The 14,164-nt window shown below is 50.3% G+C and overlaps 8 protein-coding genes across 10 annotated transcripts; 5 read left to right on the forward strand and 3 right to left on the reverse strand.

Moving 5' to 3' along the window:
- Positions 1-5: 5 nt before the first annotated feature.
- Positions 6-1,136, forward strand: H257_08420 (hypothetical protein; the record flags this gene model as incomplete). Its single annotated transcript, XM_009834279.1, has 3 exons — positions 6-12; positions 45-1,063; positions 1,128-1,136. The coding sequence occupies 3 exons, from the start codon at positions 6-8 to the stop codon at positions 1,134-1,136; spliced, it is 1,035 nt and encodes a 344-aa protein (XP_009832581.1).
- Positions 1,137-1,470: 334 nt separating this feature from the next.
- On the reverse strand, positions 1,471-2,747 carry H257_08421 (hypothetical protein; the record flags this gene model as incomplete). Its single annotated transcript, XM_009834280.1, has 2 exons — positions 1,471-2,378; positions 2,423-2,747. Coding segments are annotated over 2 exons (1,012 nt in total), but the record flags the coding sequence as incomplete, so codon positions are not given.
- A 2,706-nt stretch (positions 2,748-5,453) lies between these two features.
- On the reverse strand, positions 5,454-6,827 carry H257_08422. Of its 2 annotated transcripts, XM_009834281.1 has the most exons (6): positions 6,625-6,827; positions 6,467-6,562; positions 6,332-6,401; positions 6,256-6,276; positions 6,138-6,208; positions 5,454-6,085 (listed from the first exon to the last, which is right to left on the reverse strand). In XM_009834281.1, exons 1-6 carry the CDS (start codon positions 6,753-6,755, stop codon positions 6,010-6,012), a joined length of 465 nt encoding a protein of 154 aa, XP_009832583.1. In that variant the 5' UTR covers positions 6,756-6,827; the 3' UTR covers positions 5,454-6,009. The 2 variants fall into 2 exon arrangements, with proteins under 2 accessions (XP_009832583.1, XP_009832584.1); XM_009834282.1 differs by having other exon boundaries at positions 6,467-6,827.
- H257_08423 (hypothetical protein) lies at positions 5,501-6,013 on the forward strand. The gene has a single exon (XM_009834283.1). The coding sequence runs from the start codon at positions 5,528-5,530 to the stop codon at positions 5,981-5,983; it is 456 nt and encodes a 151-aa protein (XP_009832585.1). The 5' UTR covers positions 5,501-5,527; the 3' UTR covers positions 5,984-6,013.
- On the forward strand, positions 6,826-7,994 carry H257_08424 (hypothetical protein). Its single transcript, XM_009834284.1, has 5 exons — positions 6,826-7,137; positions 7,200-7,284; positions 7,334-7,464; positions 7,514-7,585; positions 7,651-7,994. Exons 1-5 carry the CDS (start codon positions 6,868-6,870, stop codon positions 7,939-7,941), a joined length of 849 nt encoding a protein of 282 aa, XP_009832586.1. The 5' UTR covers positions 6,826-6,867; the 3' UTR covers positions 7,942-7,994.
- Positions 7,995-8,416: 422 nt separating this feature from the next.
- H257_08425 lies at positions 8,417-10,737 on the reverse strand. 2 transcript variants are annotated; one of them, XM_009834285.1, is made up of 6 exons: positions 10,409-10,737; positions 9,808-10,352; positions 9,488-9,724; positions 9,320-9,398; positions 9,131-9,269; positions 8,417-9,048 (listed from the first exon to the last, which is right to left on the reverse strand). In XM_009834285.1, exons 1-6 carry the CDS (start codon positions 10,701-10,703, stop codon positions 8,472-8,474), a joined length of 1,872 nt encoding a protein of 623 aa, XP_009832587.1. In that variant the 5' UTR covers positions 10,704-10,737; the 3' UTR covers positions 8,417-8,471. The 2 variants fall into 2 exon arrangements, with proteins under 2 accessions (XP_009832587.1, XP_009832588.1); XM_009834286.1 differs by having other exon boundaries at positions 8,417-9,269.
- Positions 10,738-10,831: 94 nt separating this feature from the next.
- On the forward strand, positions 10,832-12,151 carry H257_08426 (hypothetical protein). The gene is made up of 2 exons (XM_009834287.1): positions 10,832-11,362; positions 11,420-12,151. Exons 1-2 carry the CDS (start codon positions 10,856-10,858, stop codon positions 11,996-11,998), a joined length of 1,086 nt encoding a protein of 361 aa, XP_009832589.1. The 5' UTR covers positions 10,832-10,855; the 3' UTR covers positions 11,999-12,151.
- Positions 12,152-12,684: 533 nt separating this feature from the next.
- On the forward strand, positions 12,685-14,122 carry H257_08427 (hypothetical protein). Its single transcript, XM_009834288.1, has one exon. The coding sequence runs from the start codon at positions 12,778-12,780 to the stop codon at positions 14,074-14,076; it is 1,299 nt and encodes a 432-aa protein (XP_009832590.1). The 5' UTR covers positions 12,685-12,777; the 3' UTR covers positions 14,077-14,122.
- Positions 14,123-14,164: the final 42 nt, after the last annotated feature.

Consider the following 14,164-nt stretch of genomic DNA (forward strand, 5'->3'; position numbering starts at 1 on the left):
GGACGATGACACGTCTGACAAGACGCCGGACTTCTGGGGCGAAGTACTCAACCCGTCGAGTTGGCCGCACATTTCGCCACCGACGACCCCGCCCCCATCCAACGTCGCCACTGCCGTGTTTGATGAACATAGTGATGGCCACGATCAAGAAGACCTGGGCGTTGCCCCCACGGAAGTCTTCGTCGACGACGAAGGCGATGCGCTGCATGCCACCATGGACGAAGACGACCTTTTCACGACATTTCCGGTTCGACATCGGTACGCCGCGGACAACACAACCGTCGTTGGGTACAAGTCCGTGCCCTTCCACGGTGAGGACGTGCGGCTCTGGCGACAGCAACGACTGGCGCACTTGCTGCCCACCGTGGCCGAGAAAACGGTCGGCCCGTCGGACCAGCTAGGCAAGCGGTTCCATAATCGGAGCAAGACTTCGCTGAAGGCGACTGCCCACGAGATGGACGATGACACGTCTGACAAGACGCCGGACTTCTGGGGCGAAGTACTCAACCCGTCGAGTTGGCCGCTCATTTCGCCACCGACGACCCCGCCCCCATCCAACGTCGCCACTGCCGTGTTTGGTGAACATAGTGATGGCCACGATCAAGAAGACCTGGGCGTTGCCCCCACGGAAGTCTTCGTCGACGACGAAGGCGATGCGCTGCATGCCACCATGGACGAAGACGACCTTTTCACGACATTTCCGGTTCGACATCGGTACGCCGCGGACAACACAACCGTCGTTGGGTACAAGTCCGTGCCCTTCCACGGTGAGGACGTGCGGCTCTGGCGACAGCAACGACTGGCGCACTTGCTGCCCACCGTGGCCGAGAAAACGGTCGGCCCGTCGGACCAGCTAGGCAAGCGGTTCCATAGTCGGAGCAAGACTTCGCCGAAGGCGACTGCCCACGAGATGGACGATGACACGTCTGACAAGACGCCGGACTTCTGGGGCGAAGTACTCAACCCGTCGAGTTGGCCGCTCATTTCGCCACCGACGACCCCGCCCCCATCCAACGTCGCCACTGCCGTGTTTGGTGAACATAGTGATGGCCACGATCATTCCGTCCCCTATGACCTCGCCCCAATCAAACTTACCGTAATACTGTACTTAATGCACTGTTGTTCAGTTGATTTGATGCCCAAGTGTTATATGGGCCTTGCGTTGGGTGCATGCTACAACGATGGATGCTGTGATTATTGATCTTCCTTTGTTGTATTACTACGTAATAGAATTTTTTTTATGGTACTCGTACGATGCTACCTGGACGGAGCAGTCACCAATACAGGTAAGGAAAATAGTATTTATGTTTGTTTCTGTAAAAGAAATGAAAATTATACTTATTTGTGACATGCAACCAGGATTATTTTCTTATTCTAACTTGACACAGAATAAATAATTCTTTCAGCTAGTCGTCCGAATGAATAATTTATTGACAGTGATTAATTCAACAATGTTGTAACCCCTGAATATCGAGCCTTCACAAAGTGCATTATTTATATTATTTCTTGAGGCACATCTGAAGCTGTCCTTGGCGTCCAGCGGATGACTTATTCTTCGACTAGGTCTTTTTTTCAATAAAGAAGTATTATTCCAGTGAATAAAATACTCCGCGTTTTCGAACGGTGCATGGAGTAATGTATTGCCTTGGTATTGAATATCGATCGACCTAGCAGAGATGGGTTGGGTGATGTCACTTGAGTGCAGCGCAGGACACTGCACTGTTGTTGCTACTGCCTTCGGTGGTCGTGTCCCAGCCCACGCGCACATTGCGTATCGCATGCTGCTGCTGGTGGTGTGTGGCGTGCTGCAGTTCCGCTAGTTTCTTCTTTGTATAATACCCCACGGCCACAAGTCCGAGAAGCCCCGACCCGATGCCACAACCCATAATCACGAGTTTCTCGTTGCGTGCCTTGCCTTCGTCCGAAAACAGTTTGGCCACGTCTTTTGCTTGGCTCCCCACGTAGCTCCAAAACACAGAGAATGGTATGCCACAGACGAAGTTGGTCACAACGAACCGACCCGTGGGCACGTGCAGGACACTGAGCATGTAGCACTTGATGGTCAAAGGCATGTACGACAGCTGGGCGCAAAAGAGCAGCTGCCAGCTGCTGGTGGCGTCCGACGCAAACACGAGCGAGATGGCGTGGACAATGGGGTACTTCCGCATCCACACGACGACCACGTCCCCGAGAAAGTAGCGCCCCAGCATAAACGCTAGTGCACTCCCCGTGGTTTTCCCCAGCGTAGAGACCAACGCACCCCCGGCCCAGCCAAAGAGGAACCCGCAAAGCGCTTCCAGCACCGTCGCTGGGATGCCCACCACAACCGACACGACAAACATTCCCGCCATGGCCAATACCCCCAGCGCTACGTGATGCTACACCATAGTCAGAGCTTGACACCACAATCATACTGCAGTACCTCGGTCCATATGGACAAGATTTCCATATAGTTGCCAATGCGCAGGTACCGGATGCACATGGCCACGCCAACCACAACGCACACAAACATTATCATTTTCCACCGCCGCTGGACTCTTGCTCGGAACGAAGGCCGCGACGACGATGCTACTGACGACATTGAAGTCACTACTTTGGTCGACGACGAAGGTGCAGTGGGGAGGTACGGCACATCGGCGTTGCAGATTGGTGGCGCGGTCGCGGTTTCGTTCCCAGGCCGGATCATTGTGGTTGTGTATGGTTTAGACTCATCGAACCTATAGAGAACACCACCGTGGCTAAACATAGCGTTGGTGTTGTGCAGTCGTTGTTGACGTTTCAACATGTCACCAAACACAACAGCACCCACGGTGAAACGATATCTGCCGTGAGCTGCTTGGTTCACTACGTAACGTTAATGGTATTGTTCATTCCCCGCTGAGGTTTAGGTATTTTTTACCGAGGTTATCTCACCGAATTCACAGGGGTAAATCCACCACCCCAAAAGTCACACCTGTATGCCACAAGTCCCCACTATACAAGTACCGCAGAATGCCAATTGTTGCAAGTTACATATTTTTTTGTTTGTGGGAGAATGGCCATAAATCATGATTGAGATATACTGTATTGTAGACAATTTTCAGGGCAATCAACCAATTATCAACAACAACAACATGCTTTGTATTTCGCTGTATACAGCTCATCATATAACGTAAAAAAACAATTTAACTGTAAGATAACTCTTTTGGAGGCGTCGGAGAAGAATGGACATAACTTTTGAGTCTGTTACGATATTTGAGTTTTGAAAAGTAATTATAAAGTGGTGTACCAATTGTTGATGTATTATGTTATCCTATGTGTTGTATGGCTACGAGAATACATATTCACAGGTTAGTTATGTGATTGGCGCTTTTTCAATTTAGGCCCTTGAACCTCATTTTTTATCTTTTGGCGAAAAACGCGATATTTGGCAAAATATTAATTCTCCAAATTTTGGATCCGGAGAGGTAACTTTTCATTTTTTGCCGATTTCTTAGTAATTGCCAAAATATCGATTTTGGCCTTTTTTCTGACATCCAGACCTCACCCTTACAGTTAGTACTAGTATATATAACAGCCTTCAAATTTAGTGTGTTTTGCCCGAAATATAACCAGACCTCCCAAAACTGCGGTGGGATGCATTAAAGTGCCAATTTATGGCGTACATGTGCCAACTAACGACGTACTAGTAGTATCATATATCGACTTTTTTTCTGAATGGCAAGAACTGATAATCGTCGAGTCTCTTTCGAAATCAGCTTGATCCAGAGAATAAAAAATAAGTGACAACTACAGTAAATTCTTCGAATTACTTTGAACCAAATTTTCAAATTATTTATGGTGTGGTCCAGACCCACCCTGGGTGGGTGACCCCAATCTTTGCCCAATTAATATTTCGAAAATTTGGTTCAAAGTAATACGATGAATTTACAGTTAACGTTAGTTGTCACCTACCGTGCGTTTGGGCAAAACGAATGTATTGGTTAATTCTTCCATAACTTTTCCCCCATGTATCACTTTTCAGATCTGAAGGTATATACGAATATAGGAGAAATCAGTTCATCGGGTGAGGGTTTTATAATCAATAAAACGGGATATTAAAATAGATATCGTTGTTTCAAATTTCGCTCCTGCCATACATTCTGATCAAATTAATATACTCAGAACAGCGATATTTAAATAAAAGTTAGTTCTGCAATCAGGCCATAATTTATAATAATACGAGCGGGCTGAAAGTCAAGTACTACTGTACCGTAGTGGATTTTCTCTTTGCAAGTTTTTAAAATTTCGAGCTATTTTATTTTCAATACGTGCCAATCCGACCCAAGCAAATGCTTGGATTCCCCATGTCGCGAAGGCACATAAGTTTATCACCATTCATATTTAGCCTTCAAAACTGGGGATTCATCATCTTTACAGTTAATTCACAGACGAAGCGATTAAGAAAAAAAAGAGCTAAATCCGACCAGTATTTTAAACCAAAAGATTCGTTTTGCCCAAACGCACGGTATGTTTTACTGTCTGGATCAAGCTGATTTGAATTTTCAGAATAGAAGTCCCTTGAACCGCTTTGCTATTTTTTGGCAAATGAACGCGAAATTCGGTAAAATATTGAATTCTCCAAATTTTGGATCCAGACAGGTAACTTTCATAGAAATTGCCAAAATATCCGAGGCTTTTGGCCTTTTCTTTGACATCCCGACTCACCCTAAGCATTTGTACACATAATTATCAGAAATATCCAGGAGAGGTGACGGTCCGTCCAAATTCGTCGAAAATGCCCGAAATTATTACACGTCGATTGAAGGTCTGGTTATAAAGGCCAGTTTTACACAGTTGTCCAGTGTACAAATGGGTTATACTGTAATTACCTACAAAATCACTCGCAACACACATCGTGTGGATTATAGAGGGACCAAATTAGAGGTAAATGCTCTTACGTTATGTTTGAAGAGTCCTACAACTCGCAATTGTTAGGACACTTGTACACCGTTCACCATGTCGTCGTCAATACCGCCTTATCAGGTTCATTCCAAGTGGAGTGCCAGTATATGAGTACCCCAGACAGCCTACCAGGTAGGTGGCGCGGACGATGTGGAACGAGCACGACCAGAACCCCAAAAACACTACATTCTCAACAATTTGATGCAGTACACTGTATACTGGCACTCCACTTGGAATGAACCTAATAAGGTGGTATTGACGACGATATCGTGAACGGTGTACAAGTGTGTCGTAGGCAATTGCAAGTTGTTACTACAGTCAGCAAACATGCATGTATAGCAAGAGGGGCTTAGCCGACAGGCAGATGTCGCCCAACCTGGTCGAAAATAGAACAGGCGGCAAGTTTTGGATCTTGATGGGCCAATCAAATCATGGGATGAAACCCACCTGTAATAAAATGCACTTTTCCATGTACAGCATACGATATGTCATATAAATCGAACCGGTTATTATATTTTCAAATGCCGATACAAATGTCAAGCTAAATCCCATGTCCCTGGTTTCTCGTTGAGTCGTCGCAGCATATTGGCATTGCGCGAAGAACATGGCATCCACTGCGATTATGATGGACGGAAGCATGGACGTAGATGCCGCCGTGGAAAGCCTTCGAGCGCTGAAATTGGGTAGCGACATGACAGGTCACAGTCGGAGCAAAGGAGGCGGGTTTGACGAAGTGCACGACCATGCCGTCCGCGTTCGCGAGCACTACGAAGCGCTGATGGTAGACCAAGCCAAGCGATCGCACATGGTCGCCCAAGAGAACTTGCAGCTCCGATCGATGTTAGGGACGATGGAGAACCAGAATCAAGCGCTTCGGCAAACGGTGCATGCGTTGGAGGGGTACCGAGACAAGGCGGAGGCGCAACAGGCACAAATTGACCAGTTGCAGAACGAAATGCGGACGCTGAAGCAATCCAACTACTCGTTGCAGGTGTATCTCCAACAAGCCGATCACTCAAGAAGCATGGGTCATCTACCTCGACCACCTGATGTATATTAAGTTCGTAACAATGAAGGGGTTTTCGTTCAATCTTCGGAATGAGGCGATGTTGGTGCGCGGCTCATTGGCGGGCGAGCAAGCGATCGACATGCTTCCAAGAGTCTGCACGAAGCATCAACTCACATTCGTTTCGTTGTGGACGAACATTCAGTACCGTGTTTGCGACTGCATCTGCGCCGAGAATACTGACGCCGCCATGCGAAGGTCGTCCAGAAGAGCATTCACCTGGTGCATGCAATGAATAATGAACGGTCTAACTATCAAGTGCGCACCTCCATCTCCACTTCGGTCACCTACTCTTTTGAAAATGAGGAGTTGCATTCGTCAAGGGGTTGAGATATAATGTACCTTGCCTTCGATGTCCAAGAGGGCTTGAATTGGCAAGTCCACGACAGGTTGCGGGGTAGTGTTGTGTTGTCTGCATCAAGGCATGAAGATGAGGGCGGGTATACAGTAGTTGGATGCCGCTCCCTAACGACGTACGCTTTGTCACCGCGCCTGTTCTGGGAGGTTGCAGACGTTGCATTGGTAGGCATCCACACCGCCTTCGAATGCGAAGATCGAATCAATGAACGTGGGCTACAAGGACGACGTCTCATGCGACGATATCTGCAACTGTATCACAAGTGGATGCGCGCTACATGAAGGCATTCGCTGTGGACGGCTTGTGCAGCGGCAGTTCGCGCGGCGGAATGCGATTTGCGTTTGGCACCACCATTTCAAACAATCTCGACGTCAAAGAATTTTCGTTAATTATATAAATATCTACCATTTTGTATGCCTCATAAGGGCAAACCGTTGGCAGGTAAAAAATACTTCAGTACTACTGGTACAATACACTACAAAAAAAGCCACTTCAAAGCACTGGAGAAGGTTGGAGGGTGATGATGCTGCCAACGCGACTGCTGATGCTGCCGCATGTCCGCTTGCTTCGCTCGCAAGTCCATCGATGTGGAGCCTTCCCTGTGTCCATGCAGCATCTGCCAACTGACAACCGCATGCACATGGCACGATTTTTTGCGACATCCAAATCCCCGTCCACTGCTGTCGGAAGTGCCCCACGCCGCCCCAAGCTGCTCGGCAACAATGACGATTTCAACCCACGCAGCCCTAGCGACGTTCCCAGCGATGTCTTGTACGAGTACAACCGCAACGTAAGTGTTGTATGCGTGCATATGTCCAATCCCGATCGACGATGACCGGGACCTTGTTCTAGCGCTACTTTACGATGATCTCGTCCGCGTCCTTGCTTCAAATCGCGTTTTGGTCGTGGCTCAAGGGCACCGAGGCCACTCTTCCAGGTAATTACGTCCGTCCACGTCTTTCAATCACCCGACGCGCTTGTTGCAGCCGCGCCCGTTGCGCTCCCGGCCGCGGCGTTGGACCCGAGCTTCCTCTCCATCGTAACCAACGAAGCATGGTCGACCGTTGGGTTGGGGTCGAGTGTTATCATGGCGGTAGTCGTGGTCTTCTTTTCCCAGGTACGCCCTTCCCATCATTTATCCTGTCGGCCGTTCATTGCTTTCGCAGCGCTCCATCTCGCGAATCTCGGTCATTTCCGGCGGCAGCAAGCTCCGCCTCACGACTCAAAAGTTCCTTGGCGTACGTGGAAACCCCCCCTTCGCTTCCTTCCTTCCATCTTGTGCATCATCACCATTATCATGTAGGGCATGTCGCCGCCGCTGGACTTCCCCGTCGCCCAACTGCGCGCCGCGTCCATCTCGGACAAGTACATTTCCGTCAAAGTCGGGTCCGAACTCGGGTTTTACCTCATCGATTTGGATGGCCAGTTTTACAACCGCGCTAAGCTGGACCAGTTGCTCCAGGTACCGCTTGCCCTGGGGGCGGCGAACGCCGCAGCAACAACCCGTGCGTCGTCCACTCGGCCTAAGCCCAAAGAACCATTCCGTGCGCCTATTCGTACCGACCTTCCCAAGACCGAATGGAAGAAAAAGTAAATAAACAAGTTATTACCAGTATTAATAATTATACCGGTAGATAGTATTGTGGATTCGGTACAAATTTCCAGACCTACCGGTAGTCGAATCACGAACTATCGCCGCTATTGGCTATTTTAATCCAATTTTGAGTAGATTTGATTGGCTCTTAACAGAAATAGACAAGTATATTCAACCAATCAGAACTCGAGTGTGATTCAAATTTGGCGCGAATACTTTGCAAGTTTATATTGTCGATTTGACACAAATTTGGGGAGGGGTGCAATCGAATCGCGCCGACCAAACCGATCCACAATCGATCTGATTGGTTGAATTTCATTGACAGGGCTTTGATTGGTTAATACTGTTGAGCTCATCTGAAGTAGCCAATCAAATCGATTTAAATTTCAACGAGAAACCACGCCACAACACGAAAGCACAATACAGCGAGTTCATAATAATCGTAATTCTACTCGACTTTCATAGTGTAGTACAAGCGACACAACACACATGGGGAATGTTCCCAATGGATAATTTCGTGCGAGTTTTCCTTAACGTCGTTGAAAGTTCTCATAGAGGGCGTCGAGTTGGTGCTGGGTGTGCATTTTCCGCGCACTTTCCACGAGTTTGCTGTGGCTACCGCCCAGCTCTTTGAGCGCATGGAGCAAACCAGTCGTGTCATCTTGGGCGAGGAGAAGCGTGCGGCTGTCGTGCAACATGGCGACGCACAGCATGTCGACGAATGCAAAATCCGTGGGAGAAAGCCCAAAGATGGAATCCCAAATCACCCACACTTGGTACATGGGAAATTCCCTCGCGAGGAGGAGGCGGAGCCACCGGAGCAAGTACACTTCTGGGGGAATGTGAAACGAGTGCAGATGTGCTGCGAGCACCGGGTCCACTCGGCGCAGGAGGACGTTGTGGATGTGGTCGCATTGCGCTTGAAGGAGGGACGAGTCGTCCCGACGTGGGGAAAATTCTCCACGACGGTCACAAGACGTGGCGTGCGGACAAAACATGGGGGCCATGCGTTCCATCACTTGTTCAAACAAGGCAAACGCGTCGTGCTCGAGGAAGCGGTCGTCCGTGAGGGTCGCCAAGAGCGTAGCCACGGCATGTTTGCAGTTCCTAGAGGGAATATTCCCATTCGATACGGTGTCAATGTTGGGATATTTCCTCGTCGCGTGGCAGCATGAAAGGTCGGACGTACGGCGTGCACGTGGCTTTAATCGCTGCGAAGGGTCGCATCTGCAGCAAACCGGTCGCGTCCAGCACATTTGTCGTGTCGACGTCCACCATATCCACATGCACATACGAGTCTTCTTCGCTTTGGTCGTCGATGGATACTTCTATATGAGAGTGATACATTTATAACCGTGTCGCGCATGTGTGGTCAAACCGGCAACGTCACGGCTGGGACTACTCCATCGTTCCACATGCAACAAGTACACGAGGACGGCCAAGAGCTCGCCCATGCCCTACGGACCACCAAAAACCATATTAGAACCAGTTCAAGCCACCACAGCCATCCATTATTCCAAAGATATGCCCATTACAACAAACGTACTTGATTGTATGAGATTGTGGGATGTTCCGCGGCGTACACGAGCAATACATGCAGCAACGTGCGTTGAATGCGGTCGTTCTGGAAGAACTGCATGGTACTTCTCGTTCGACGCACGTCTTTCCAGATCATATGCGCGACTTCATCCTCTGATCGTTTCTCGGTTGGATGGTCGTCCAAGTCGTTGGTCACGAACGACAACGCCTCGTCATACATCACAACGGGATGTCTCATTGAGTCCTACATGTATCATCCTTCTTGATCCATACACAAACAACACATGGCCACAAACAAATGACAGCATGTAGTAGCCTACACAGTACCTCGTCGTGCCCACACAAGCCCCTTGGCACATGCTTGGCGCGAAGCTGGTCGTAACGACGCCGGTGTCGTCTTGTGATGTCCACCCACTCCCCCAACGGCGCGTCCATGGGCAGACACCCCAACCAGAGCCGCCATGTGATGTTGCGCAAGCATGACCATGACAAGGCCCCACGCGCCGCCTGGCTGCGGATGTCCGTCTCGTCTGATCGCACGTACATCTCGAGGAATTCGTCGACGCGGGTGCTCATGTCGCGGGATTGGATCTCTTGGACTGTGGAGGTGGTGATGTGGCTCGACAGCCGCCGACGTCGACTACCGCCATCGCCGATGTTGGAGGATGCAGGGGGATCGGCATGCGATGGAAACGGCGCATCCATGGCCGCCGCTTCCAGCGTGGTGCAAATGAGATCGACCCATTCTTCCGCGTCATGGGGTGTGTCTGCGCACAAGTACCACGTCTGTTCGAGGGTAATGACGCAAAATACTTCTTCCATGAGGTCGACGCTGGCACTGTGCAGACGGATCATGCCCGTGGGGAGCTTGTCTGCAGTACAGCACCGCATGTTAGGCAACGACGGTGAGCAGGTGTAGTCAGTATACCTGCGGCATCCTTATAGTAGTAGAGTGTGAGATTGGTGACATCAGTGCCGACAAGAGCGACGATGTACGATTCCCACTTTCGCTGCATGCCTTGGACTTCGAGGAGCAACCGGCCAGCTCTTAGTCGAGGGAGATTCGCGGCCATCGATGACGCTGCTGTTGGTGTGGCCGCGCGGGATTCGCTGGACACAAGCGACGCGATGGAGGAAGAGGACAAGGATGCAGTCGCTGTCTTGATCATGCGACTGAGAAGTGTCACCGTGTCAGCTTCGTTGGCTGTTGATGCCGCCTTCATGGTGCTAGCGTTTCGACAATTTACTTGGACAAAGATTCGAGTCCTAATCTGATGGACCAATGAAAGTTTCAATTGTTTCATCAATAGATTTGATTGGCTGATTTAGTCCACCAGAATCGTTGTGGGATCGCGACTGTTGGCAACATATCGCAATGAAGTACTACCTGGCGGACCAGCTAGGTACCTTCCGCAGCGCCGCGTCAGAAGATGACATGAACCAATCGTTGGCCCTCATGTGTGTGCTTCTACTCGCTGCTGACGAGCGCACAGAATTTGCCGCCTCTGACGGTGCCACCGCCCTAGGAGACCACTTGATTAGGCTGTGTCACGAACAAGCCGCTGAGAGATACAGGTGGAAGGGGTCCAAAGCATTTGGTTTCAACGTGTCCGAGAAAGGATTGCACCAACTTGTGCGATTTCTCCTTGTTTCCATCGTTCATGCATCCTTGGAAGCTTCCATGGCTGCACAATTCTGCAGCGCCAACCTACCCCAGCTTCTGTTCGACGAGTTCGTCGTTTCGACCGAGAACTTCATTGCCGCTGAAGACATGGGGCCTAATCAAGACACCGACAGCGTCAATGCAACCCCCACAACGCCACCATCGGAGGTTTCATTGCGTATCCTGGCACTGGAAGGCCTGCGGAACCTCTGCTACGCAGTAAAATAGCATTTACATGTTCAGATGCTGACATGATACGCTACCTTATTCCGCTAGGACTGGCCACGTCCTCAGCTAAATAATTCGGCATTAGACACATTGTGGCAGATGTTACTCGCTACATCCACCGACTCTCCGACCTCCGCCAACGATAATGCAGATCAGCGCGATGGCACCATAGCCGGCCAATTGGCGTGCGACATCTTGAGTAACCTTGCATCCCATGCCCCAAGAGCATCCCACGCGACCAAGGACCGTGTGTCGTCCCTCCTGACGCTTCTTATATGCACCCACGACGCAAAACAATCGAGTTCTACACTCGATGGAAGGAATCTGTGTCCACAACTGGTGGCGATGGCCGACTTGGCGGCGAATTTGGCCAGAGATACCGAGTACTCGATCGTGCTCATATGTTCACTGGAACAACTCAAGCCAAGAACTCGAGCCAACACGTCGAGCCTGGCGTTCCTCACGCAGTGGGCGGACAACGTCAACGAAGACCCAGGCCTCCGCGCCAGCTTGCGTAGCCTGAATCACAACCTCGCGTGGACTGACGTCAGCACCAAAGTATGCGTCCAGAAGCTTGCGGCGTCTACGTTCTTGGAGAGGTTTCTGCATGTGCATGCCAATCAATGACGACACTTGTACAATGTCGATACACCTCCATGACGTGCTACAGTAGCTCGTACACCGTTGCTTCGTCACACTGTCACTGACTGCTGTCGGTAGATATTTCCCTTAACCAAGTACATATACGAATATACTTCCTCGATCCTCGATGGACATAAGCGGTACACACACTTGTGCTTTGCTTGTTTCTGCGTTGCAACTGATATAAAAATGGATCGACACGCGTTGTATTACAGTATCTTCATACAAGCACTTTACTAATCCCGTGGAAATTCATCGCTGCATACAAAGTAAATCCACTACTTCATCGTCAATTTCTAAGACAGACCCCATTTAAGGAAATTTGGAGGTTTCACTTTGGCAACTAAATGGGCGAGAAATGGACATTTCCTCAGCGTTCAATGTGAAGGCTGATCGGAATTGCGTGGCCTTCCACCATCATATTGTTATGCTGTACGTCGTCATGGTTTTCCTGCAATTATGCATTGGAGCCAACGAATGAGCCGTAGAATGCGTCACACTCGCAGGTAGGTACTACTACCAACTACAGTAGGTAGTAATTGTACACATACCTAGTACTTCCGCGTCCACATGGTCTGATCCACGCCGCAATCGCTTATGGTTTGCGTATACTAGTAAGCTTAGAAAGCCCCAAACTACTAGTAGTACACGGAGTACAGTATTACGTTGTACTTGGAATGATCTTCGTGTTCTGAGGAGCGCCACTTGTGAACTTTCTGGACTTTGCTGCAACACTGCGGACACTTGCGCACTTATTACCTAGTATGCCAGAAGCCCCAGACACCCGACTTTCGAGCGTGTCGACCCAGCCCAGCATTGAGCAGTCTCTGCGGGTGTGGTTGGATGCGCATGCACACCACTTTCACAGACCCACGGCCATCGATCTCACAAACGAGATCGAAAGGCGGCTTGGTCCACAGCACAACCGACGACACAAAAAGCGACGAATGCTGTGGATGATGGCCTGTTCTGCCATGGTCCTCACCGGTGCCGGCATGGCAGTCGCGATCGTCGTGGGTCGAACCGTGGCTGGCACATCGACCTCCGAGACCATCATTAGCCCAGTCCATGTGACCACCGCCACCCACATGCCGTTGCCGACGACGACGGGGACATTATCAGTGGCGGAGGCAGGCCATCATGGGGCTCGACTCGCGACTGTGAGCATGAGTCCAACGCCATTGACCAGTTCGACCAAAGGCGACGACATAATGCAGAACGTTACGGGGCTCTCGTTCGACCAAGATGTTGGCTCGGTGATGCCAGTGACCAGCAGTGCACAGAGTAGTGGTGACGAAATGGACGAGAAAGACCACTCGGACGAGAATGATGACCCAGACGTGGAAGACGACCAAGATGTGGAAGTTGACGAGGAGGATGAGGATGGAGATGCCGACTACATGATGGTGGCAGGTCGAATGATGATCTTGCAAGGCGGAGAAGCGAGTGGCGGCGGCATTTGTCCGCTAGAAGACGGCGGCACGACCTTTACAGACCAAGGAACGTTCAACGGCACCACTCTCATGCACCATGTCAACGTGATGCGCGATGCACTCGGACTGCCGCGCGTGAGATGGAGCGAGGCGGAAACTTTTGCGGTGCAAGATTGGGTTGCTACGGCAAACACGTCGTGCCTGTCGACGGCGTCGCCCATGGAACCTCCACCCATCAACTTTCTCCTGCTGGATGAGACAACTTTTGCAAATGCTTCGTTCCGGTACCCAATCAAGGAATGGTACCTTGCGGGGAACTCGCATTGGAACTACACGAGCAACGCTTGCGTCGACGGCATGTACGACGTGGACTGCTACCGGTTGAGGTATCTGGTCGGATCGTCGGCAATGGGGTGCGACGTGTCGTGTGCTTGTCCTGGAGAAGACCCAAAGCTACGCCGACTCTGGTGCTCCTTCGACCTGCCTGAAGGGTTCGCCGACAACTCCACCATTCCCGCCCCAATCAACCTGAAGACCATGGATCTTACCTTGCTTGAAGCGAACGACCTTGGGCCAGCCGCAAGTGGCCAAAGCGATGACAACTCCATCCGCTTCCCATCTGATTCCTAGTTCTTCGTCAAACAGTATAAAAATTCAAAATATGTCACACTTTCTATGATAAACTGATACCGCCTAATCATTGGACAAAATACAAGCC

The sequence above is a fragment of the Aphanomyces astaci genome (assembly GCF_000520075.1).
Source record: "Aphanomyces astaci strain APO3 unplaced genomic scaffold supercont1.18, whole genome shotgun sequence".
Taxonomy (NCBI): Eukaryota; Oomycota; class Saprolegniomycetes; order Saprolegniales; family Verrucalvaceae; genus Aphanomyces; species Aphanomyces astaci.

Coding starts and splice junctions, on each gene's coding strand:
- H257_08427 (XM_009834288.1), top strand. CDS start 12,778: ATGCCAGAAGCCCCAGACACCCGACTTTCGAGCGTGTCGACCCAGCCC.
- H257_08422 (XM_009834281.1), bottom strand. CDS start 6,755: ATGGTAGATATTTATATAATTAACGAAAATTCTTTGACGTCGAGATTG. Junction 6,402..6,466: donor AACAGGCGCGGTGACAAAGC/GTACGTCGTTAG, acceptor GCCTTGATGCAG/ACAACACAACACTACCCCGC. Junction 6,277..6,331: donor TCTTGGACATCGAAGGCAAG/GTACATTATATC, acceptor TCAAAAGAGTAG/GTGACCGAAGTGGAGATGGA.
- H257_08424 (XM_009834284.1), top strand. CDS start 6,868: ATGATGCTGCCAACGCGACTGCTGATGCTGCCGCATGTCCGCTTGCTT. Junction 7,285..7,333: donor CACCGAGGCCACTCTTCCAG/GTAATTACGTCC, acceptor CGCTTGTTGCAG/CCGCGCCCGTTGCGCTCCCG. Junction 7,465..7,513: donor TCGTGGTCTTCTTTTCCCAG/GTACGCCCTTCC, acceptor TTGCTTTCGCAG/CGCTCCATCTCGCGAATCTC.
- H257_08426 (XM_009834287.1), top strand. CDS start 10,856: ATGAAGTACTACCTGGCGGACCAGCTAGGTACCTTCCGCAGCGCCGCG. Junction 11,363..11,419: donor TGCGGAACCTCTGCTACGCA/GTAAAATAGCAT, acceptor TTATTCCGCTAG/GACTGGCCACGTCCTCAGCT.
- H257_08423 (XM_009834283.1), top strand. CDS start 5,528: ATGGCATCCACTGCGATTATGATGGACGGAAGCATGGACGTAGATGCC.
- H257_08425 (XM_009834285.1), bottom strand. CDS start 10,703: ATGAAGGCGGCATCAACAGCCAACGAAGCTGACACGGTGACACTTCTC. Junction 10,353..10,408: donor CTACTATAAGGATGCCGCAG/GTATACTGACTA, acceptor GCTGTACTGCAG/ACAAGCTCCCCACGGGCATG. Junction 9,725..9,807: donor GCTTGTGTGGGCACGACGAG/GTACTGTGTAGG, acceptor TGATACATGTAG/GACTCAATGAGACATCCCGT.